Raw genomic sequence first — 24914 nt, forward strand, 5'->3', positions numbered from 1 at the left:
GAAGATAAGTACCAGCAGACTTAAAATATTAGTGCAACTATTCCTGTGCAATGATGTCTAGCAAGCAGGGCAAAATTGTGCCACCTTGCCAGAGTAATCCCATTGAGGTGTTTTTATTTTTACTATTTTCAGCCTGGATTCGTACCAGGGAAACCAAACAGGAATTTGGTGCACAGAATTTTGAACAACCTCTAGTGGTGGTTTTACTCATCTTCTGCGTGAAAATAAGCTGAGTGTTAGTCTACTTTGCTCAGGAGCTGTATAAGAAGCGGTGTAGTTCTGTACGTAGCACTGAAAATTTAAACCTTTGAATTGTTAATTGTAGACTCTTTGTGTGGACAGTTATAATATTGTGTTGAAACCACATACGTTTAGCTGTGGAGGCAGTAGTATTGTACATCTTTATGTAATACAGCCCAATCTTCTATCCATTCTCTTGCTTTTCCATCTCATGTCACTGTTTTATGGAGGTTTATTAAGCAAGAGTAGCTGTTAATCCAGTGTAAGCTTTCTCAATGAGGCACAGTGGTTTTTCCACTCTGACATAAGCTTCTTACTTTTTTTTTTTGTTGTTGTTTCCTTTTTTTTTTTTTCCTTGTTCAGCTCCCAGAAAACCTCCCACCAAACCCCCAGCCGACCCTGTGGTGAAAAATAAAACAGAAACCTCAGTGACGCTAGCATGGTCCCCTCCGAAGACGGACCGCCCCATTCCAATCGACGGCTACATTGTGGAACGCAAGAAACTAACTGGCTTTACCTGGGTGAGGTGCCACGAGTCCCACGTCCCTGTCCCGGAGTTCACGGTGAGCAACCTGTCGGAAGAGGCTGACTATCAGTTCAGAGTGTCTGCGGTCAACGCCTACGGGCAGAGCCCCTACCTGGAGTTCCCAGGGAGCATGCACCTTGGTGAGCACAAAACCATCAGAAAATGGGCTGATCTGGGCTGATTTGCCATGTGGGTGCTCTAAAGATGTTTCCTGTGACTTTGAGGAGGATAGAAAATTGCTCAGCAAAACCTTTTTCCCTTCACTGATAGTTCTCCTATCTCATTTCAACCACTGGCCGTCACCAAAATGATGGTGGTTGGGTTGCTGCGGTAGAGCTGTGAGCGTTTGTCCACCGGGACCTCTCCAACAGGTCCTTGTCTTTCCTGGTGCCCTCAGCACAGGACACACATGGACCTGCTGGAGAGGGGCCAGAGGAGCCACAGGAATGATCCGAGGCAGGAACAGCTCTGCTGGGAGGACAGGCTGAGAGAGTTGGGGTGTTCGGCTGGAGAGGAGAAGCTCCAGGGAGACCTTATTGTGGCCTTTCCATACTTAAAAGGGGCCAATAAGAAAGATGGGGACAGACTTTTTAGCAGGGCCTGTTGTGCTAGGACAAGGGGTGATGGTTTTAAACTAAAGAAGGTAGATTCAGGCCAGACACGAGGAAGAATTTTTGTACAATAAGGGTGGTGAGACCGTGGCTCAGGTTGGCCAGAGAGGTGGTGGATGCCCCATCCCCGGAGACATCCCAGGCCAGGCTGGACTGGGCTCTGAGCAACCTGAGCTGGTGCAGATGTCCCTGCTCATGGCAGAAGTTGGGCGCGATGAGCTTTGAAGTTTCTTTCCAACCCAAACTATTCTATGATTCTGTGCTTATATTCCAACATCTCGCATCAGGCTGTGTGAGAGGCAGAGCTCTCTGCAATTGATCTGAAGCCTCTAAATGCTTTTCCTAGACCTGGTATGAAAGGAAAAATTAGATGGTCTTACGATATAACTCTCAGTATATAAATGAGATGTCAAACTTGCATCTAGAGAATACTTATGTGGTGATCATACTGTCAGGAAAACCAGGTTCTAGTCAATCTCTTTTTATTCTTAGAGTTACTAGGAGAAATAAGGGTATTTTACTTTATTTCTAGGATGCCAATGTGCCCGTAGAATAATTGTGAGCAATGCAATTGTGTCTTCCTTGGATTTATTGCACTGGATGACAACCGCACAGACTTTGACCACACTGTGTCTCGTTATTGTGTCATCTTTTTCCCAGCTGTCTGAACATATCTGAGTTTTCCTAGGGCATCTAGAAATGACTGGCTGGCTGGGTGGCCTCATTAGGACCCTTTCAAAATCTAAGAATAATACTGGTTATTAAATAAATAGCATGCTTGCCAGGGGACCTGGGTGTTTCAGGCTTGTTAAGCATCTAAGGGAAAAAATAAGTAAAATATGTCTGTTGTAATTTCCCTGCAGAAAGAGGACTTAATAATGCCAGAGGTCAGTTACCTTGAACTGTAGAAATTAAATCCTGTTGAGCAACTGTGCATTGCCTCCAGTGCATGCAAATGGTATAAGGTTACAGGATTTTATTCTCGTGTCTTGTTTACACCAAAAACTTTGTCCTTAGGAAGAACTATTCTCCAGCATCGTGACCTTTGATCTCAGAGATGCATGTTGGTTTTCTTCCCCAGAACCAGTCCTGGCTGTGAAAACCCCCCTGACATCTGTTGAAGCTGTACCTGGAGGGGATGCTCTGTTTACTCTTGACCTTACTACAACATGTTCCGGCACTTGGTACCTTAATGGTAAAGTCTTACAGGAAAGTGAGACCTATATCATTAAGAGAATGCAAACTACTCACACCCTAATCATAAAGAATGTCAGCAAGAACGATGATGGAGCAGAAGTGAAGTTTGTTGCCAATAATATTGACACCAGCACCAAGATGAGAGTGAAAGGTATTTACTTTGATCATTGTCTTTTCCTCTTCCAGTCAAGGGGCAGTTGTTGTGACCTGATGATTAGAACTGGGGCTGGAGGCTATCACTGATGCTTGATCTGGAGGAAGTATCTGAAACAGCATCGTAAGAACTCACGTGGGTCCTCATCATGATAGCACAGAGTTCAGTGTGAGCCCACCTAGCTAGCTTGTTGGTATCTGAACTAGACCACTTAACATCAGCTCACGCGTTTGTGTAGTTCACAACCATCAGTCCGTGGATTCTGTCACCAGATCTACCACTGAGTCACCTCCGAGCAGTAACTTCAGCTCCAGGTTCAGCTAGTCTTTCTGACTATTGTAGTGTCTTTCACAAGTAAAGGAGCATTAATTGCTGATGAGGGGTTTTTTTGTTTGGTTGTTTTTTGGGTTTTTTTAGGTTTTTTAGTCTACCACAGATGTGCATGATGTACAAGTTAGTATCATGTAACTCAATTTAGCATCGAGAGTTCGGTGCTCCAGCTTTTCTCTGTGAAATCACAGAATCAGAGAATGGTTGAGGTTGGAAGGCACCTCTAGAGATCATCTGTTCAAACTCAAAATCATCGAGTCGAACCCAATGATGACAATGATGACAAGATCTATATCCAGCCACATGCATGGCAAAAAGTAACAAACAGACATTCACTCTGGAAGGATATGTTTGAGTGCAAATCTTTGCAGAAGCATGATTAGAGTGCTATTTATCAGTAGAAAGTTGTGCACTTATATTTTTTTCTTAGGGATTCTGGCAAAAAAAAACCAAAACAGATTGGTTCTCCTGAACTGGAAAAAATGGCTTGGTATTGACATGAGTGTGAGGGCGGGAACGGGACCTTTCCAAAGATCTCACGGTCTATGGCAGATACATATCAGGGGTACGTTAATCCAATATAACTTGAAACAACCAGGTCTTTGCTCCTGACAGGTGCTGCAGTGAGATTTACCAACAAGAGCAGAGATATCGAAAAGGTCTCTGCTCGGTTACGGGAGGAAGCGAAACTTCAGGCTGAGCTTTCAGATGCCGAGGCCACTGTGAAGTGGATGAAGGATGGGAAAGAACTCAAGGCCAGTGAAAAATATGAAGTTCAAACTATGGGGAAGAGGCACATCCTGAAAATCCGCAACACTGCAGCAGAGGATGCTGGAGTTTATGAGTGCGTTTGTGAAGAGGATAAAATGCGCTACCAGCTTTCAGTGAAAGGTATGTGACTGCCTGGGCTGCTTTGAATCAATGGTCTGCTCCTGCCCTAAGCAAACAGATTCATCAAAGAACAGAAAGGGAGTGATCCAGAGTCAGTGCAGGGAGTTGTGGTAGCTCCCTGTCAACATCTGGCATTGACAGTGTAGCCCCAGAGTAGGAGATCTTGGGATTTAACACCGTCTCGGTGGTGAGAGCTGTGTTTTCACTCAGTTTTATGTTATTTAATGGAATTGAATGTGGAATAGAGGAAAGGTGCTCTTGTGATGGAGAGATTCAGCCGCAGGGGCAGGACACGATGCATGTGACCCCATGTCTGCCCTATACTTGCAGTGTCATCCTGGACAAGTCACTGAGGAGCTCGTTCAGCTCTGATTAAAGTTCTGATGGACCAAGATCATCTTGACATTGTGGGCTTTATTTTTTCTTCTCTTTTTCTCAATGCCCTGGTGAATATGCACAGACCTTTCCAGGGCACATTGGATGACTTGGCTCATGGAGTACTGTTTAGAATAGACAGCAAAATGTCATTTTCTTTTAATATTTCTTGTTTGTTAGATTTGAAACAGTACTGGTTTATAGCTGCCCCCTTGTTTGGATGTTCTTGTTTTCATGGCAGTCCCTTCCCTCCTGGTGGCCTGATACCCAGCTGATGGGCACATCCACTCCCAGAGCAAGACATAGAGTCTTGAACCTTTATTCTGAAACCAACAGCATTAAGCCTCCCTCTTACAAGCCTTCCCATCTGTACGAGATTTAATGAACTAGTTCATAGGAGAGCTTCCTCTGCCTTGAATGGGATGAGGTTTTGGCTGAAAAGCCCCAGTGTGTCCCTTGATCATTCTTCCTGGGTATCATCTAGATGTCTACTGAAGTTCAGAGTTTATGAAACCTGACTCCAACACAGTCTAGCCTGTTGTCAGATGTGTGGGGTGAACTCCGTAGCTATTTCGCAAAGTTCACATTGTAAAGCCATTTAATTTCTGTGTGTGTCCTGTAAATCACCCCTAACCTTCACAGCAATGATCATGCTGTTTCTACACTGAGTACATATGAGGTGCTTCATCATCTTATTCTGCTGGCTTCTCGCCCTCCTTGGTCTCTGTAGAAACAACAAAGACCCAGAGTAATGCATGTGTTTTCCATTCGACAACTTACTTGCTTGTTTATTCTCAAAGAGCAAACTCAAATGAGGCACAAAGAGAGCTGAAAAAAACAATTTTAAATTTTGTCTATTTGTGGAAGGAGGAATTTGCTGTCTACACTTAGCAGCTGTTCTTAATTTTGGTTTTCTTCTCCTTCTGCCTTATTAGCATAATTTTTCACACTGGTAGGTGTACCCACAGATTGAATTGAATTAGCTGATGGACATTTCCATGTGCTTTTCACTGTAATGTGACTATCAAATGACTACTCAATGCTGTTACTTTAAAAACTGTGTCGACAAGCTGTAACTTAAACATCTGCTGTTCGTAGCTTGATCCCCGGAGAATCAGCTTTGATATCAGTATATCTCACCCTTGTAGGATGAGGCCGTCATGGCATTTTACCTTTCAGCATCGCCACTTTTTATCTGTTCCTCCTGTAAACCAGACACAGCGAGCTGGTGAATCGTTTGGTGTGCAGGTCAGCTGAGTCTGGCATGTGGGCGACACGTGGCTTCCACCACGCCAAGCCGTGGCCAGAGGTGTGTCATTCCCTGGGACTTAGGCCCAAAAGAGCCTCGCTAGAAAATGCACTTGCCATTTATCACTGTGGTCCCTCCGCTGCCACGAGACTTCACGTGCCAGGCATCCTCTGACACATGACCTCCTGCATCGGAACGGGACATCTGAGAAGTCTCCTTCAGGCTGCTGTGGTTGTATTTCTCAGTCTGGTTTTCTAAGGAAGTGGAAGGTGCATGAATGAACCCATCTTCTCTCTTCTTCTTCCCAAACCTTTTAACCTGTGGGTCGAGTTCCAGTAACGCTGGTGGAGAAGCAGAGGTCTTGGCAGTGTTCGGCCCCCACAGGCTTCATGGTCATGGGTGGTTGGGTAGAGCAGAGGGACTGTGGTGTTGTCCTACTGAAGGGAAAGCTCCACTGTCATTAGTCATTAGGGAAACGTGTGAAAACAGGATCCAAGAAAAAAATAATAAAAAATGAGTTTTTCCCTGGTTTAAATGCTTCTGATACTACTTCTCTACCTATAGATGTTGCTTCTAATAAACAGACTTAGTAAACCCTAGAAAATGGGGCTGGTAGAGAGCTGGAGAGGTCAAATGCAAGCTCCTGTCCCTGCCAGAAGCTGGTGATTGAGCAGAGTCCCTTGAGGACCAGACCTGGAGAAGTCATTGGCTGCACCATCACATCCCTTTCCTTGTTTGTTTCCTCATTGGGTATTTCTTAATCTTAGATTGGGGGAGATTTGGGACTAGTGTTTTATTTTTCTTTCTTACTTGTGTATTGTTTAGCACGTCAATCCAGTCTTCATTTTCAGATCTCCGGACCCTGCCACTGTACAAGCCCGTGAATATTAGTTCCCTACTAAATATTTGTCTATAATTAAAAGCACTACCAGAGACTTGGAGAAATCTAATGCACTTAAAAGCAGGGAAACTAAATGCAAAATCCTTCCTCGTGGGTAGGGTCTTTGAGCTAAAGGAGAACCCATAGGTGTTACAACAGGGCTCAGCATTGATAATAACACCTTTGGAGCAAGTCTGAAACACTCACCCTTAGCTGGTCCAGACCATGGACTGCAACTGCTTTTGTTGCAGCATCAGCAGTGAAAGCTAATAAGAGCTTTTGCCAGGCATTCTGCAGAGTTGTTAACTTGTATTGTGCAAGTATGGTCTTGAAATTAAGGAAAAAATGCATACATAATCAAGGTTTTGATTTTAGTAGTTTTGACTGCACGGTCCCAACAAAGTGACTTGATTGTGTGTGTTGCTTTAAAATAATATGTCAAGAAGATGTTTGAAAATTAATTCCATTACGTAGAGTAAAATGGGACTGTGGTTTTAGGCTGCTATTTTTAGCTAAGATATTGGTGGGTGTTTGAATCTTTGCTTTGAGGCAATTGGTGACTCAACTATTCCACTATATGTTAATATGGTGCCAGATTTATTGTTTGCCTTCTATGCTCCAGTTAATTTCCAGGAAGAATTTTTTTTATTTCAGTCCTCTGTGATATCTATATAGAATTTTAATTTAATATAATTTGCTTTATCTAGATTAAATTTTAACATATTTTAGAGTTGATTTATTTGCCAAGTGGTTACAATACAATGATTAAATAACCTTCATAGATTTCCCTGACCTTTGGTTGTGTCATACATATTTCTGCACCTCTCTCAGATATTTTCTTAAAGCCCTATGGCTTAAGACTTCCTCTCCCATTGATTTCGCCTCCTGTGTTGTATGTGCTCTGGTGTTTAGACATGTGATAATCACCGATATGGTTTATAAAGGCTGGATTTTGGCTGTTTCTGCATTAGAACCTACTAACTAGATTCATAATTAAAAGTGTATATTTATTCTTATGATAAATTAATACCTAATGTAGGTGTAAGTGTAGTATATATTTACTGATGTCCACACAATTCTTTACCAGTGTCTCTATTTTGTTTCAGCACTTGCAAACTTCATAAACAAAGAGAAAACTGGAGGAGTTATCAGGGCTACCTCTGGAAAACAGGCTGAATTTGTTTCTGAGACCTCTGAGGCCAACCTCATGGTTAAGTGGTACAAAGATGGCAAAGAAATCACAGCCAGCAAGAAATTCACCATGGAAGATAAAGGAAAACTGCACAAGCTTGTGGCTTCAGCTGTGACAAAAGAAGATGAAGGAACATACACATGCAAAATTGGAGATGACACTCTTATTTTTGATTTAAAAGTCTCGGGTAAGTTTGTGATGCAAGTATGTCATCAGAGTCTGTTAGAAAGTCAGGACTTGGTTCATTATACTTGTCTATTGCCTTTTTTTTGGCCAAGAATGCAGAGTACTATTGCAGAGACTCTGACCCCTATTGTGATTGCTGTGCAAACTCACCATATGGACAAATAATTTAGCGATGCTCTTATGTATTCAAATCTGCACAAGCTTTCAGCAGGGCTAGAGTCACAACTCAGAGAACCACATCTGACCTTTATTCTTTTAGCTCAGGGATTGCCTCGTCATATACATCACCTTTAAACTTCCTGACCGAGGCTGTCCTGAAGTCTTACTATGAAAGCCCTGTGTCCTCCTTTGACAATTTTAACCCCTGATTTTGAGAGTTAAGCATCTCCTGCTGTTCCCAAAGGACAATGTGATCTCTGACACATCTCCCTGCGGTACTGTAGGTGAAGCCATTAGTTCATGGCACATGCCCAAAAATCACGTGCTAGAGCACACGGCTGTCAGGCTAAGCCCAGGACAGAAATGCTTGTCACCGATGTGTTCCAGTCCAGGATGGAGCCAGAGTATAAAATGACACAAGAATTTATCTGTGAAATTCGATATCTGTGAAATTCAACTGATTCGGTTTGCATAGCCTGGTGGGAACCTTCCTTCTAAAAGTGGTTTTCTGGCTTACGTATAGAGCCTAATTTTTAACCCAGTCCTATGTTACAAATCAAAACTCTACTGAAAGCTTCTCATGGTGTGTCTACATGCTGCAGTGCAATGCAATTTAAGAGAAGTAACAACTGATTGTTTGTCACCTGTAACAGTACATCCATGTTTCTGTGATGCTGCTCATCAGATAATGCAAAACTCATCATAGCTGATTAATCTAACACAGCACTGGTCTTGAGGGATTGTATACAGGGTTTACTGAGCTAGAGGGATTGCTTCCAGTTTGCAACTGATATTTTCTCAGGTATTCACTCTGCATCCTGCCTCCAGTTCTCTTTGGTTGAGAGTCAAACATTACACAATTTCACTTTGAGTGTAATTCTGCAGTCCCTGACTTTACCCATTGAAAAGCTGGCCTAAAAGAGCCAATGAGGCTCTATCCCACCTGATTGGTGCAGAGTGAAAGGTACCTTCCACAAGGCAATTTATACGGTCTGATGAGATCTATCTAAGATGGATTTTAAAAGTTTTCTGGAGCTGCCTTTGTCTGAACATCAAGTACAGAGGAAGCCCGACTACCTGAGATAGGATACCTGACTTTTCGATGACTACTTGTAGCTTGGGTGAATCTCTCCTGTAACTCCTATGACAAAACATCACATGGTTCAGACAAAGGAATCCGCTAAGTAACTGTGTTTCACCATGAACGTTTTGAGGAACAAGGATTGAGTTACAGCCTGTGAACAAAACATTAGCTAGGGCAACTTCCACCTTGTTTCACATGTCACTATAAAATGTTTCCAGAACGCTAAGAATCACTGCACAGTCAGGGGATGGTCATAGGGCAGGAAAGTAATCTGTCTTTATGGTAGAATCATAGAACGTCCTGAGTTGGAAGAGAACCACAAGGATCATCGAGTCTGACTCCTGGCAACTCCAAAATTCACACCATGTGTCCGAGAGCATTGTATAGTCTCTTCTTGAACACCGTCAGGCTTGGGGCCATGACACCTCCCTGGGGAGCCTGTTCCAGTGTCCAGCACCCTCTGCGTGAACAACCTTTTCCTCATGTCCAACCTAAACCTCCCCTGGCACAGCTTCTTGCCATGCCCTTGGGTTCCATCATTGGTCAACAGAGACAAGAGATCAGCACCTGACCCACCTACGAGCGTCCTCAATAATCTTGAACTGCAGACCTCTGGAGGGACTATTCTTCCTTGGTCATGTAATTTTTAAAAAATGGATCAGTACTAACTATTACAATTTTTAATGTAATATTTGTTCTCTGGTGCCACAGACATGGCTGGCATGGGTGTAGTGTAGCAATTGTCCTTGGGATACTCGGTGACTGAAAGCAACAGTTGCTGCTAAAAGAAATGCAATACTAAGCTAAGGTTGGTTATAAATGACAGACATCAGCTTGTTCTTCAAGCAAGGACTGGCTTAGTGGAATGGAGGGTATTAAATACCTGACATGCTCATCAAATATTGCCCATTAGCTTAGGGACAGGGTGTGTCAGATAGGTTTGCTCACATTTTACATGCAAGGTGCCTATCTCCACTTACTTAGCTGTCTTTGTTTTTGCCTTTACGAATACACTCGCAAAAACCCCGAGTTGATAAAAATGGTGTATTGTTGCTGCACACACGACATACATTGTGTGGCCACCAGCCTGTGCAGTTGGCAAAGTTTGAGCTGAGGTATCGAAGGAGGAACCTCTGCTGCTTGAACTACATGAGTTATGAGCAGCTGTGAGTTCTCTACTGTGAAGATCAGTTTCAGCAGAAAGATGTGACACTATTGGCTCCTATGTTGACTTAGTCCTCTCGAAGCTGGAGAATATCTTATCAATGAGATTATTCCATTTGTATTGCAGATGAGGCTCTTAGGGACATGTTTTAGTGCCAGTGTTAGGTTAAAGCTTGGACTCAATGATCCTGAGGGTCTCTTCCAACCAAAATGATTCTGTGATTCTACCCTGATTTGATCTGGGAAAGAATTAGTCCAGTGGTACTGATCATGTGAACATGATGCTGCAGGAATGGGCTCAACAACATGTAAAAGAAGACCCCTCATCACTTCCAACAAGAGTTTCTGAGATTTCTTGAGTATTTTCAAAGCTGTTTGGGGTCTCTGGCATCTGTTCCCTAGAGCTTGCCTGAAATCAGAAAAAGGAATGATGACTAAAGCACCAGCAACTGGAAGGCATCTCAGCTTGATTTCAAAGATCCAAAAGGATGTAGGAGAGATGAATGTGATTGTGCAGTAACTGAGAGCAATTATCTGAAGATAAAAGGAGTTTGCACCATCTGTCAGAAAGTCGGGCACATTCATGTGTGTATTGAGTCAGGAGCTGTGAATTAAAGCACATATCAAGTTTTATGGTCTCATGAGGTTGGGCCAGGTTCTGTTCATAGCTTGGTAATAGAAACCACTGTGTCCGTGCTCTTGCAGCACCTTTCATGCTTGACTTCTGAAAGGGAGGCAGAAAATGGATGCACATCAGTTAGGTGGATTCTAGTTACGGATCCAGGTAGGCATAGATGTCTATCTAGAACTTCATAAGGCTAGTATTAATAGCACAGTGTAGAGCTGACAGGCTGATACAGCGTAAAGAATTCATCAATACCCAACTCCCAAACCAGAGACCAGGATGTACTAACTCTCTGGAAGATTCAAAACTTGGACAATGGGTTTTCTGGTAGAGATAACGTTGCTATATCTCAGGAGAACCTTGTCTGACTCATAACTGCAGTTTATTGCCATAACTGTTAACACTCTGTCATAATTAGATTGCAATAATACCATGATGAAATATGTACATTACACCTCCAGAGGTGGAACCTGATCACCCAAGTGTGACTAGCAATGAAATAATGATTGGTAACTACTGTGTCTTAACTTTCTGCTGATAAGCCTGAATGAAGGCATAAACTGTTTTCTTTTTCTCTTTCCAGATGAAGCTGTTACTTTTGTCAACAAGCCCAAAACAACTCCAGAAATATCAGTCAGGCCTTCTGAAAACCTTGAGCTCGTCTGTGAGGTGTCATCTGCGAGTGGAGCTGTGGTATGGAAGAAAGATCAAACTGAGGTGAAGCAGGACCAGAGGACAACAATCGTCTCCCAGGGGACACACCGTAAGCTCATCATCAAGAAGGTGACACAGCAAGACCAAGGGAGCTATACCTGTGAAACGAAGGGTGACAGAACAACATTCCAAGTCAAAGTCAGAGGTGAGAAAATGCTAGAAATTTCAAAAATAAAGGAATGTTCCATTTTGGGTAGTATCTTACACTCAGAGGACCATCTCACAACCTCTCTGGGGTGAAATATTTCAACCATAGGACTTGATTTTTAGTCAATTGTCATATCAACATTTTATACACACACTGTTGCATCCATGACTTGTAGCCACAAAAAAAAATGATGCGCAAGGATGATAACTTCTGCACCTCTCACCTGGTCTGTCTGCAGAAAAACTCCTGCAGAATCACAGTGTGACGCTATAGAAGAAATAGATAAAAAGGAAACAGGAGGTGTTGGAAGAGCTCTGATTAGGTGGAGAATGGCTGAATTTGAGTGACCCAAATAGGCAGCAAAAGAGCAAAGGTTCCTGGATATTAGGGTAAGAGGGATGTTCCTTTTGGATTCACTGGAAGCTTGGAGAGGCATAGGAAGAGAAAAAGAAAGAAGAGGGAGGAGGGATGAGGCATGCTCATGCTCTAAGTCCCATGTTCAAATCTGTGCTCAAATAGTGAGTTTTGAAAATTTATCCCAGAATTCCCATACACTTATTCACCTCCTACCAGCAAAGCAGAGATGAAGGTGTTGTCCTGCCTTAATGGACCATCATGATACTACCTGTCAGGGGAAAATATAGTGAAACAGAGGAAACTTGATTAAGCACTGGAGAAGACAACTGCAAAAAGCTATGTATGACTGTTGTGGCTTTCTTACAGAGACCGAAGATGTGTTTACGAACAAGGACAAAGTACAAAAGGAGGTGAAGGCTGTACTGACACAAAATGCCACCCTGAGCTGCGAGGTGGCCCAGGAGAAGACCGACGTGAAATGGTACAAGGAGGGGAAACTGATCACCTCGAGCAAGAAGTTCAAGGTGGAGTCTGAGGGCAAATCGCGTCGTCTGGTGGTGGGTCAGGTGGAGAAGAAAGATGCTGGGGAGTACACCTGCGAGGCTGCTGGTCAGAAACTCACCTTCAAGATTGTCGTCACAGGTGAGAGAAGATTCTTTGGCCCAGCTTTCCTATTTCTGGACCATTTAGAAAAATGAATATTATTGTTTATTAATATCTTTGTAAAACATTAGAAAATCTTTAAGACAGGGAGCTCCATCCTTGAAAAACTTTGGGATCTACCCATCTCTGTAGGAACAGGGCCCTCAAGAGGAAAGTACTGATTGCACATCTCCATTCCAACGTGTTGGTACAACCAGAGCAACTCTGCAAAGCAGCTGATTCTAGTGTGTTTCAGAGCAGGGTCATGGTGAAGCATGGTAGACTGTCTGCCCAATGTCTGCACTCAAAACCCAAAACAAAACACAAAAGCTCATCACAAAGTGGTTTGAATGTTCTACCAATAGTTTTAGATGTGTATTCTCAAGTTAGAGTCTTGGTTTCAATGTTACCTGTAAGCTGTGATAAAGAGATTGGACAACACCGTATTTTGGAGATGCTCTGAGTTTCTCTCTCTTTTCAGAGCCAGAAGTTGTGTTTACAAACAAGGACAAAGTGAAGAAAGAGGTGAAAGCTGCACTATCAGAAAATGCCACCCTGAGCTGCGAGGTGGCCCAGGAGAAGACCGACGTGAAATGGTACAAGGAGGGGAAACTGATCACCTCGAGCAAGAAGTTCAAGGTGGAGTCTGAGGGCAAATCGCGTCGTCTGGTGGTGGGTCAGGTGGAGAAGAAAGATGCTGGGGAGTACACCTGTGAGGCTGCTGGTCAGAAACTCACCTTCAAGATCATTGTCACAGGTGAGACATGTCAGTTGTCATCACAGAGTGATCCCTGAGTTCCCTTTAGCACAGAGCAAAATGAATCCCATTCCAGGGTCTGGCTAGCCCAGATGTTCATTGTGTAGTGAGGCTGATCGGGTGACCAACTTATCTGTATCTGCCACTCAAATGCCTAGAGTTTGCTGTCTTCATCTGCGAGGTGAATCCCATGCAGGGGTCCTTGCTTTCTGCTTCCCCAGTAAATAAAAAATAGAAAACTTTTATGGTTTTGTGATTTATACAGATAAAGGTAGGTCCAGCTGCCAGATGTGTGGCAAAATAGGTTTTGGAGAAGTAGGAGTACAGGTCTGCTCAAGAAGTACCTAGAATGGGCAAGGTTTACATATGGATCCCAGTGGAGGATGAGATTGGGTGCTTATTTGTCCATTACATTAAGGAACAAAAAGTCAAATTTCATGTGATGATGGGACAAAAATGAGCTCCTGAGACATTGTGTTGTTTTGCTCAGAAATGGCTGATGAGTGGGGTCATTCTGAATTGACAGAACTGTGGCAGTTGTGATAAGCCAAATTTTTCATTTGCGTTTGAACACTCTGGACAGCATGAGCAGATGTGTGGTTTTTAAATTGATTCTCCCACCCTACAGAAGCCGAAGATGCTTTTATCAACAAGGACAAAGTGAAGAAAGAGGTGAAAGCTGCACTGTCAGAAAACGCCACATTGAGCTGCGAGGTGGCCCAGGAGAAGACCGACGTGAAATGGTACAAGGAGGGGAAACTGATCACCTCGAGCAAGAAGTTCAAGGTGGAGTCTGAGGGCAAATCGCGTCGTCTGGTGGTGGGTCAGGTGGAGAAGAAAGATGCTGGGGAGTACACCTGCGAGGCTGCCGGCCAGAAACTCACCTTCAAGATTGATGTCACAGGTGAGACATAGTCTGGTTTATATTCCATTGCCTTTTCTTTGTGCCTAGGTGTCTTCCATTTTATCTGTCAAAATATTAAAAATGCTGTTAAAGTATTTTCTGATGTTGGTCTAAGATACCTTTTCAGTGGGGCTGTGTGGGAATGGGCAGACCTACTGGTTACGTGCAGGTGTCCTGATATCAGCTCCTCAACTCTGTGTCCGTGTCTCTAGGCTCAGATAGTGAATGAAGAGTTTTCATTAGCAGGCACAGCCGGACCTCTTGCAATTTGATCATCAGTGTTGCTCTTCCTCCTCTTCTTCTTGCTAGTCTTTGACAAAAGCCTCTGTTTTCTTCCCTCTTCATTTCTTCATTTCTCTACGTGTCCTCAATCCGAAACCATAGAATTACTTCAGTTATTCCACAGGTCTGGCTGCACAAACACATATGTGAACACAGCCTCGTAACTCCATGCACCATGAAACTTTATACATGATGAAAACCAATGGATACAGATGTGTGGAACTTGAATTATGCGTTGTATTTAACAGCCTTTCATCCAGCTCTTCACCTGCCACTTCGTTTATCTTTCTTTAGATGCCCAATTGTTACCTGTAAAGCTATAAGAAGTGGTGCAAATCCTTGCCTACCAAGCAATATTTAAAGAGTAGCATTTACAAGATCCCTACTTTGTTGTTGCTGCATTGAGAAGGTTTGGGAGTGAGTGGTGGCATATTGTCCTAAAAATGTTGGATAAGTTGCTTTGCACATATCTGTGACCTGCTGAACCCTACGGTGGTGACTGTTCATTATGAATTCTACATCTGCAATGGCAGGCATGAGTCCAGGAATGTTTATTTCTATTTGCATTTTTCTCCTTAACAACATAATTTGGAGTCTGGGGACTTAATACTGAGGCCATTCTTTCACTTTGATTACACTAGAGATTTCTTTGGTCTCAGTATATTTTGCAAGAGGTCCAGTAAATTTCGTCTCAGGCTCCAGGAAACCATGGACATGTTGGCTACATTCTGAGTGATCATTACTGCATTGGATGATAGGAAGGGGTTTGGTTTTTATCCATAAACCTCTGCTTTCTTTGCAGCCAAATGCCTCTCTGTTAATGTTACACTTATATTCTGAGCTGATCAGAACAGGGAACCTATTTTCTAATCTGCTTTCTTATGACATCAAACACACTGGGACCATAATGCTGGCAGAGGTCTGGCATTTTATCAGCTGTGTAGAAGAGCGACTGTGCTGGGAGTCTATTGATTTTCCTGCTCACAACCATGGCGGAGACCTGAAAGTCTAGATTGGATATTGGGAAAAAATTTCTTACCAGAAGGGTTGTTGGGCATTGGAACGGGCTACCCGGGGACGTGGTGGAGTCACCATCCCTGGAGGGGTTTAAAACACACAAAGATGAGGTTCTTAGGGACATGGTTTAGTGACAGTGTTGGGTTAACAGCTGGACTTGATGATCTTAAAGGTCTTTTCAACCTAAATGATTCTATGATTCTAAGTTCTTGCAGGGCATAGCTTGTGTGCTGTTCCCTTGTAAATATTGCAGTTTTTAGTGCTTTCCCATTGTCCTGGGGCACCCTTTTGCCTCTGTCTTCTATGTACAATATACAACTGCCAGTACAGCGTAAAGCTTTGCTGCTCCCCATTGCATATGTTGTGAACCACCCGCCGTTACGTGTCCCCACTCTGCGTCGGGTACACAGGGTGTATGTTGGGGCACTTTGCCTTTTTTTCACCAATTACGTAGCTCATGCTTTTGGCTCAGGGAACTGCTGTTTTTCAGTGAGGGGTGGGTTACAATAAGGCTAGATTTGAGAGGCATCTTTCAGAGAAAATGCAACATGGACATTGATAGAAAAACCACGGCAGAGATTAGTATTAAACCCAGCTGTTGAAACCATCTTATACATTACTGCAGAGGTGTAGCCAGAAAAGATGGAAATTTAGTGCTTTTACCCTTGAATTTCTCTGGCTGAGGGCTATTCTTAGCCATCTGCCTCAGAAACCAAAGGTTTTCAGTTCTCTTTCAAATGGGATGACTTCATGGCAGTGCAGGGTAATGTAACACCTCTCCCCCTCTGTCGCAAGCGGAGAGGGCTCTGCCTGGATACCGTTGCTGTATTTCTCGTGTGTGCGACTGTAACACGACGTGCAAGTCCAACACTCACTGGAAAATGATCTAGTGTGAAAGTCAGGAGGGATTATGAGTACTCGGAGTGGTTGGCTCTTCTGCTGCAGAAATCCTCATCTGACTAGATTATCCCAAAGCGCAGTGGCTTTCTGGATCTTAATTTATCCTCTTTACCATTGCACTCGGAAAGCTTTTCAGGGTTCCTGTACTCCAGGGCTCCACTGGTGCCACAAAACCTTCCCTATTTATGGACAGCTTAAAGGTTAGATGCTCAGTGTTGAGTTTTGGGATGCAGATATAACTTTTTGGCTTAATAGAAAAAGAAGCAGGTGCTGCACACTTAGGGACTGTGCTAGATGTGTAGCCAAAAGAGCTGGTTCTGAAATATCGTTATCTCAAGATTCATGGTATACAGTGAAATCCTTATTTGAAGCTGGTGAAAGCTCCATATGCTGAAAATTATTTTTCTGAGTTTCAGTGGAACTTTGCTAACCAGTTTCAGCTGAGGCTGGAAATGTCGTCTGCACTGAACACTTATTTAACTTTAAAATAATCTTCTCAGGCAAATTACTGGCTAGTGTAAATCTCTTAATAAGTTGATTAAAAGTTTTAGTCACATTTCCTATCATTATAAAAATGGTTTATATTAAATGGAAAGAATGTAGAGAACAAGGAGCAACCCATCTGGAATATTCCTGCCCTGCCAACTTGAAATTTTAAATACAGCACCCATCGACAAAGACCGGTTTGTAACTCATTTGTTTGGTGCATCCTGCGTATTCATAGTCCAATTTGTAGGTGAAAGTTGAAATGTTTATATTTCTGCAACCAGTTTTGAATGCAAACCACGGTGTGTGCTGGAGCTCTTTTAGATATCAAAATGCTGCTTAATCTGCAGTGGGCTGACCTGTGCCTTTGAGGAGTTTTGCACAACCCAGCATAGGCCTCATTAACGTCACCTTAATGACAAAGATGCCTCGTTACACCACTTCTACAGCCAATATAAACAAAGGAGCTCAAATTTAGAGTAGGTAAGCTGGGTTCCTGCTTCATAGGTCCTCTCTCTTTCCGTGGACTGTGCAATATTGATGACAAGCCTGTGATGTGGCTCCCAGGATTTCATGTAGTGCCGTGGTCAACAGCGTAGGAACTTGACCTGAACTTACCCCTAAGTCCTCACCCTCCCAGACAGCTGCTGCCACTCGGAGTACAGACATGACAGAGATGGAATGCAGATGAGAAACTCATCAAGGAGGAGTAGACAGCACCAGGAGGGTGCTGAGAATGGCTGGGGGTAGGAAGGCAGTAGCACAGGTTATGGAAGGGGTTCACCACGACTACCAGGGAGAACCAAGAGCCTCCCAGGTCACTTTAACCAGGTAACCTGGGTGTCTGAAGCTGAGTGGAAGAATTTTAGCAGGGCTTGTTGTGATAGGACAAGGGGTGATGGTTTTAAGGTAAAGGAGGGGTGATTCAGGCCAGACATGAGGAAGAAATTGTTGGCCCTGAGGGTGGTGAGAGCCTGGCCCAGGTTGGCCAGAGAGGTGGTGGATGAACCATCCCTGGAGACATCCCAGGCCAGGCTGGACGGGGCTCTGAGCAACCTGAGCTGGTGCAGATGTCCCTGCTCATGGCAGGGGGGGCACTGGATGAGCTTTGCAGGTCGCTTCCAACCAAACCCATTCTATGATTCTGTGTAACTCAGGGGCAATGCCAACCCCGTACTCTTGCAATTCCAACGTTTATCTTTGGAGCGTATGCTTCTGTAGCAGTGAAACCATGGAGTTCAGCGCTCAAACACATACCTGGGACCCAAATAGGCATAGGCCACCTGTGTTAAATGCTGGACAGTTGTTGCTATGTGACATCGATCATGTAGGCATACCAGACTTCTTGTACAGATATTTCTTAGGGTAAATCAGTGGAAAAAAAATATGGCAGCTCATTTGTTTAGGATCTGTTTGTCCTCCTGCATCTCAAATGAGAGACATGAATTGGACTCGATGATCCTTATGGGTCCCTTCCAGCTCAGGACATTCTATGACTGTATGAAACGTACACTAATACGAAAGCTAACAGTGACCATACAACTTGCTGGTGAAAGGAGAACCAGGTAAAACAATCATTAAAGTAATCAGTAAAAGATGTAATTAATCAGTGAGTCCTACTTAGCAAGGTGACGACTGAATCTTTTCGTATACCTAACAAACTATTTATTGCACATGATATCTTTTTAATGTCAACTCCATTTGTTTAGCTGGAAGTTCTAAGTGTTACTGTGGAATAAAATGATTTTAAACTCTTCATTCTTACTGCTTGTGTTAAGACAAGAATCCTTGTGGCCAGTTTTCTGAAAAATTAGAGATTTTAGAGGAAAGAGAAGTATACTTCAAAATTTATAATCCAGTTTAATTTATAATGTAGGCCAAGTACTTTTCCATGTTAAGAACTGTATCTTTGTCATTTCTTTGGGGTTGAATTTCAAGATATTTTCTGAAAAACACCCAGTCTTAATCTAAAATACCGAGATGCTGGTAAATTCCTGTAAATGATGTGATAGTGAAGGTGGTAACTCATGGTTGTGCTACATTTTGCTAGCTCCAAGTGTGGTGTGTAGAAATATCATAAAGACATAAAGGGGGAAATTTATCTTTGTCTTCGTTATAAGAAATCTGAAAATTTTGAATGAGATCGTCAATCTACTTGTGAATTCTAGTCAGAGAGGTATGAGAGCTATATGGACTGTGTTTTGAGGGTGTAATATTTTATGTGATAAAAAGAATTGTAAATCAATGTTACTTAACAAGAAATGGTCCTGTAAAGCACCTACACAAAATATATGTAATATTGTCTTGTTGCAAGCTATTTATATCACAGAATCACAGAATCACAGAATGTTAGGGATTGGAAGGGACCTCGAAAGATCATCTAGTCCAATCCCCCTGCCAGAGCAGGAACACCTAGGTGAGGTTACACAGGAAGGCGTCCAGGCGGGTTTTGAATGTCTCCAGAGAAGGAGAATCCACAATCCCCCTGGGCAGCCTGTTCCAGTGTTCCGTCACCCTCACTGAGAAGAAGTTTCTTCTCACATTTAAGTGGAACCTCTTGTGTTCCAGCTTGAACCCATTACCCCTTGTCTTACTGTTGGTTGTCACCGAGAAGAGCCTGGCTCCATCCTCGTGACACCCACCCTTTATATATTTATAAACATTAATGAGGTCACCCCTCAGTCTCCTCTTCTCCAAGCTAAAGAGACCCAGCTCCTCATCCTTTCCTCACACGGGAGATGCTCCACTCTCTTCAGCATCTTTGTGGCCCTGCGCTGGACTCTCTCCAGCAGTTCCCTGTCCTTCTTGAACTGAGGGGCCCAGAACTGGACGCAATATTCCAGATGAGGTCTCACCAGGGCAGAGTAGAGGGGAAGGAGAACCTCTCTGGACCTACTAACCACCCCCCTTCTAATACACCCCAGGATGCCATTGGCCTTCTTGGCCACAAGGGCCCAGTGCTGGCTCATGGTCGTCCTGCTGTCCACCAGGACCCCCAGGTCCCTTTCCCCTACAATGCTCTCTAATAGGTCATTCCCCAACCTGTACTGGAACCTGGGGTTGTTCCTGCCCAGATGCAAGACTCTACATTTCCCCTTGTTATATTTCATTAAATTTTTCCCCGCCCAACTCTCTAGCCTGTCCAGATCTCTCTGGATGGCAGCACAGCCTTCTGGCGTGTCAGCCACTCCTCCCAGCTTGGTGTCATCAGCAAACTTGCTGATAGTACACTCAATTCCCTCATCCAAGTCATTGATGAATATATTGAACAGTATTGGTTCCAGAACTGACCCTTGAGGCACTCCACTAGATACAGGCCTCCAACCAGACTCCGCCCCATTGATCACAACTCTCTGGCTTCTCTCCTTCAGCCAGTTTGCAGTCCACCTCACTACCCGATCATCCAGTCCACACTTCCTCAGTTTATCTTACATTTCTTTCCCTAATGTTTCCCTATTTCAGAGGCAGAAGATGCATTTGTCAACAAAGACAAGGTGCAGAAAGAGGTGAAAGCTGCACTATCAGAAAATGCCACCCTGAGCTGCGAGGTGGCCCAGGAGAAGACCGACGTGAAATGGTACAAGGAGGGGAAACTGATCACCTCGAGCAAGAAGTTCAAGGTGGAGTCTGAGGGCAAATCGCGTCGTCTGGTGGTGGGTCAGGTGGAGAAGAAAGATGCTGGGGAGTACACCTGCGAGGCTGCTGGTCAGAAACTCACCTTCAAGCTTAACATCACAGGTGGGAGATGCTTGCTCTCAACACAGATTGGTCCATGAGTTTACTTTACTACAGAGCAAAATGAATCCCTCTCCAGGACCCAGGGACTGTGTAGCCCAGGTGTTCATTGAGTAGTGAGGGAGACCAGGCACCAGCCTGTGTGCACCCACTGGCACACAGATGCTCATAGCTAGTTGTCTTCATCCATGAGATGAATCCCATTCAGCAGTCCTTGTTTTCTGTTGTCATAGTAAGGACAAATTAAAGTTTGCATTTGTTGTTGTGATTTATAGGGATAAAGGTAGGGCCAGCTCCCAGATGTGAAAGAAAATAGGTCTGGAAGAAGTAGGAGAACAAGTCTACTCAAGAAGTACCTAGAATGGGCAAGGTTTACATATGGATCCCAGTGGTGGATATGATTGGGTGCTTATTTGTGCATTACATTCAGGAAGAAAAGTCAGATTTCGTGTTTATCCATCAACATGGGAAGAAGTTAAACTCCTGAGGCATTGTGTCATTTTGCTCAGAAATGGCTGATGAGTTGTCCTCAGGCTGTACAGAGGGCCGTGTCCTGACTGTATCTTTGCTGTGAGTGGGATCATTCCGAATAGACAGAGATGTGGCAGTTGTCATAAAAAGCATTTTTCATTTGGGTTTGGACACTCTGGATGGTGTGAACAGATGTGTGGTTTTTAAATTGATTCTCCCATCCTACAGAAGCAGAAGATGCATTTATCAACAAGGACAAAGTGAAGAAAGAGGTGAAAGCTGCACTGTCAGAAAACGCCACATTGAGCTGCGAGGTGGCCCAGGAGAAGACTGACGTGAAATGGTACAAGGAGGGGAGACTGATCACCTCGAGCAAGAAGTTCAAGGTGGAGTCAGAGGGCAAATCGCGTCGTCTGGTGGTGGGTCAGGTGGAGAAGAAAGATGCTGGGGAGTACACCTGCGAGGCTGCCGGCCAGAAACTCACCTTCAAGATCGTCGTCACAGGTAAGTAAATTTACTGTACCTCTATTTTAAATACTGAAAAAACTGCAGGAGGGAAAATTCACACGGCTTTGCAAATTCCATCTCAGCTGGCTGGGATGGAGCCAGTATTTAAACTGTACTATTTTACTCATGCAGTTATGTTCAAACTGATAGACCTGTCTACCTTCTTTGCAAATTATGGATGCAGTGGATTTCCACAGCAGGCTGAAGATCACTGGAGAATTTCCCTGGGAATCTGGTGGAGATGCACTGATAGAAAATGAGAATTCCATTATTGCAGGAGAAATTAAAGGACAGAGAAAGTCTTTGGAGCACAAGCATTTTCTCGTGAATGCTCCTTCCTTAGATAAATTGTATCTTTATTATGGAGGAAACATTTTTATTATGGCCTCTGCCAGCTAAAAGGAAGTACTAGAAATGGTGTCAGAAGCAGTAGTTGAGGAAACCAGGTCTCTTTTCCATGATATTAGGAAGAATAGTATTAAACCTTGACATCCCACTGTTTGGTCTTGACGATTTTAAAGCAAATTGAGGAGTTCATATATTACATTGCTTTTTCATTCTGGCATGGTCAATGCTAAGCAAATACCATGGCAGGTGGCTAATTTTTATTCAGTAGAGAAAAAACACTTCTGGGACGATACATCTTTGGAACATTTGGGAAATAAGGATATAGACACAGAATAGACTCACAAAGTTTGTTTCCCAAGAATAGCTTTATGTTGGCTGGCAAAGCAAAGTGCAGCTCTTGGGTAATTTAGGCAAGTTAATGCTTGTACTCCAACAGCAAATGGACTTCTTACAGTCTGCATCCACGGGTGTGCTGCTGGGCATTGGGACATGTGAACTTCTTTTCCACAGATATTGGAGAATGATAGTGGTGAAGATAAAAGCAGCTTTGGCGTTATCTAAACTGGCTCGGACTACCAGTAAAGGAATCCTTCACTGGCACGTGATGTAATTCAAATGTTGACATTCAATTGACAGGTTGGCAGGGAATGTGAATGAGAAATCCATATTCATCATCACAATCCAAGGACTGATGTGTGCATTTGGGAATGGATGTGTGTGTGAAAGATTAATTTTCTAAATCTGTCCCTATATCCTTATTTCCAGAGGCAGAAGATGCTTTTATCAACAAAGACAAGGTGCAGAAGGAGGTGAAAGCTGCACTATCAGAAAATGCCACCCTGAGCTGCGAGGTGGCCCAGGAGAAGACCGACGTGAAATGGTACAAGGAGGGGAAACTGATCACCTCGAGCAAGAAGTTCAAGGTGGAGTCAGAGGGCAAATCGCGTCGTCTGGTGGTGGGTCAGGTGGAGAAGAAAGATGCTGGGGAGTACACCTGCGAGGCTGCTGGTCAGAAACTCACCTTCAAGATTGTTGTCACAGGTGGGAGAAGATTTTTTGGCCCAGCTTTCCTATTTCTGGACCATTTAGAAAAATGAATATTATTGTTTATTAATATCTTTGTAAAACATTAGAAAATCTTTAAGACAGGGAGCTCCATCCTTGAAAAACTTTGGGATCTACCCATCTCTGTAGGAACAGGGCCCTCAAGAGGAAAGTACTGATTGCACATCTCCCTTCCAACATGTTGGTACAACCAGAGCAACTCTGCAAAGCAGCTGATTCTAGTGTGTTTCAGAGCAGGGTAATGGTGAAGCATGGTAGACTGTCTGCCCAATGTCTGCACTCAAAACCCAAAACAAAACACAAAAGCTCATCACAAAGTGGTTTGAATGTTCTACCAATAGTTTTGGATGTGTATTCTCAAGTTAGAGTCTTGATTTCAATGTTACCTGTAAGCTGTGATAAAGAGATTGCACAACACCGTATTTTGGAGACGCTCTGAGTTTCTCTCTCTTTTCAGAGCCAGAAGTTGTGTTTACAAACAAGGACAAAGTGAAGAAAGAGGTGAAAGCTGCACTATCAGAAAACGCCACATTGAGCTGCGAGGTGGCCCAGGAGAAGACCGACGTGAAATGGTACAAGGAGGGGAAACTGATCACCTCGAGCAAGAAGTTCAAGGTGGAGTCTGAGGGCAAATCGCGTCGTCTGGTGGTGGGTCAGGTGGAGAAGAAAGATGCTGGGGAGTACACCTGCGAGGCTGCCGGCCAGAAACTCACCTTCAAGATTGATGTCACAGGTGAGCAAGGGTTCTTTCTCACATCCTTTGTATTTCTAGAATATTTATAAAAGTGAGTATTATTTCATAATAGATTTTCCTGTTATGCTTTGAATTTTTTGAGAACATCATTTAGATGGCTTGACTCTGATTGAGAAATGGGCCCAAAAACTACAAATGCGATTATCTTTATAACTGCTATGTAAAACTTTACAAAATCCTTAAGACAGGGAGCTCCATCCTTGAAAACCTTTGAGGCTGACAATCCCTCTAGGGACAGGTCTGATTAATGGGAAGTACTGATTGCACATCTCCATCCCCACATGTTGGTACAACCAGAATAACTCTCCAAAGCAGCTGATTCTCAGTGTGTTCCAGAGTAGGGTCATGGAGGAGAGCAGCTGGGTGTCTGCCTGATGTCTGCACTCATTTTATATTATTTTTTAAAAATTTTATTATTTTATTTTATTTTATTTTCTCTTGGAAGAAGCTCATTTTGGCCTGGAGGCTGTAAGGCTTGATATATGTCAAGGTCTCTAAGGCATCGTGGAAATGGCAACTAGAAAAAGTGTCCCAGAGGCTCATTCCAGATGCATCACCCAGTTGGGGCTGTAGAGTGGGAGAAGGGATTCAGCTTTCCAACTCACTCCCTGCCTCCCGATGCTTTTGCAAGTGGACCGACTAACGTGTTTACTGGAGAGCAAGGGGATTTCAAAGTTTGGATGTAAGAATGTGAGATGGGCTGGACTTTTCTCAAGGTTGCACGGGAAGTAATAACACAGCCCTGAACATGAAACTCCTGGTCTTAGCACTGTTTGCACTGAAGAACGTACCTAGTGCCTATAGGACAATAACGGCAGCAGGCACAGCTATTGGATTAAAAAGAGGAAACGACGATGTGGGGCTGTGACATAGCAAGGGACAGTTCCTCCCAGTAAGAATTCACTAGTTTGCTCTCAACTTCAACCAAAATGTATCTTGCCTTGACTGGGGCCTGCCATACAGT

The 24914-nt window shown here is 43.5% G+C and overlaps 1 protein-coding gene across 14 annotated transcripts in view; it reads left to right on the forward strand.

Annotated features, from left to right (window-relative positions):
* The window catches only part of OBSCN (obscurin, cytoskeletal calmodulin and titin-interacting RhoGEF), a 197991-nt gene that overhangs the window by 24050 nt on the left and 149027 nt on the right, over positions 1 to 24914 (forward strand). For all 14 annotated transcript variants that reach the window (XM_065628909.1, XM_065628914.1, XM_065628916.1 and 11 more), the window contains exons 5-16: positions 604 to 906; positions 2459 to 2725; positions 3674 to 3949; positions 7560 to 7832; positions 11447 to 11722; positions 12449 to 12724; positions 13206 to 13481; positions 14110 to 14385; positions 20533 to 20808; positions 21505 to 21780; positions 22897 to 23172; positions 23654 to 23929. In XM_065628909.1, the coding sequence (XP_065484981.1) occupies positions 604 to 906; positions 2459 to 2725; positions 3674 to 3949; positions 7560 to 7832; positions 11447 to 11722; positions 12449 to 12724; positions 13206 to 13481; positions 14110 to 14385; positions 20533 to 20808; positions 21505 to 21780; positions 22897 to 23172; positions 23654 to 23929 (3327 nt within the window). The remainder of the gene's footprint in view (positions 1 to 603; positions 907 to 2458; positions 2726 to 3673; positions 3950 to 7559; positions 7833 to 11446; positions 11723 to 12448; positions 12725 to 13205; positions 13482 to 14109; positions 14386 to 20532; positions 20809 to 21504; positions 21781 to 22896; positions 23173 to 23653; positions 23930 to 24914) is intronic.

Source organism: Caloenas nicobarica, chromosome 2 (genome assembly GCF_036013445.1).
Source record: "Caloenas nicobarica isolate bCalNic1 chromosome 2, bCalNic1.hap1, whole genome shotgun sequence".
NCBI classification, from domain to species: Eukaryota; Metazoa; Chordata; class Aves; order Columbiformes; family Columbidae; genus Caloenas; species Caloenas nicobarica.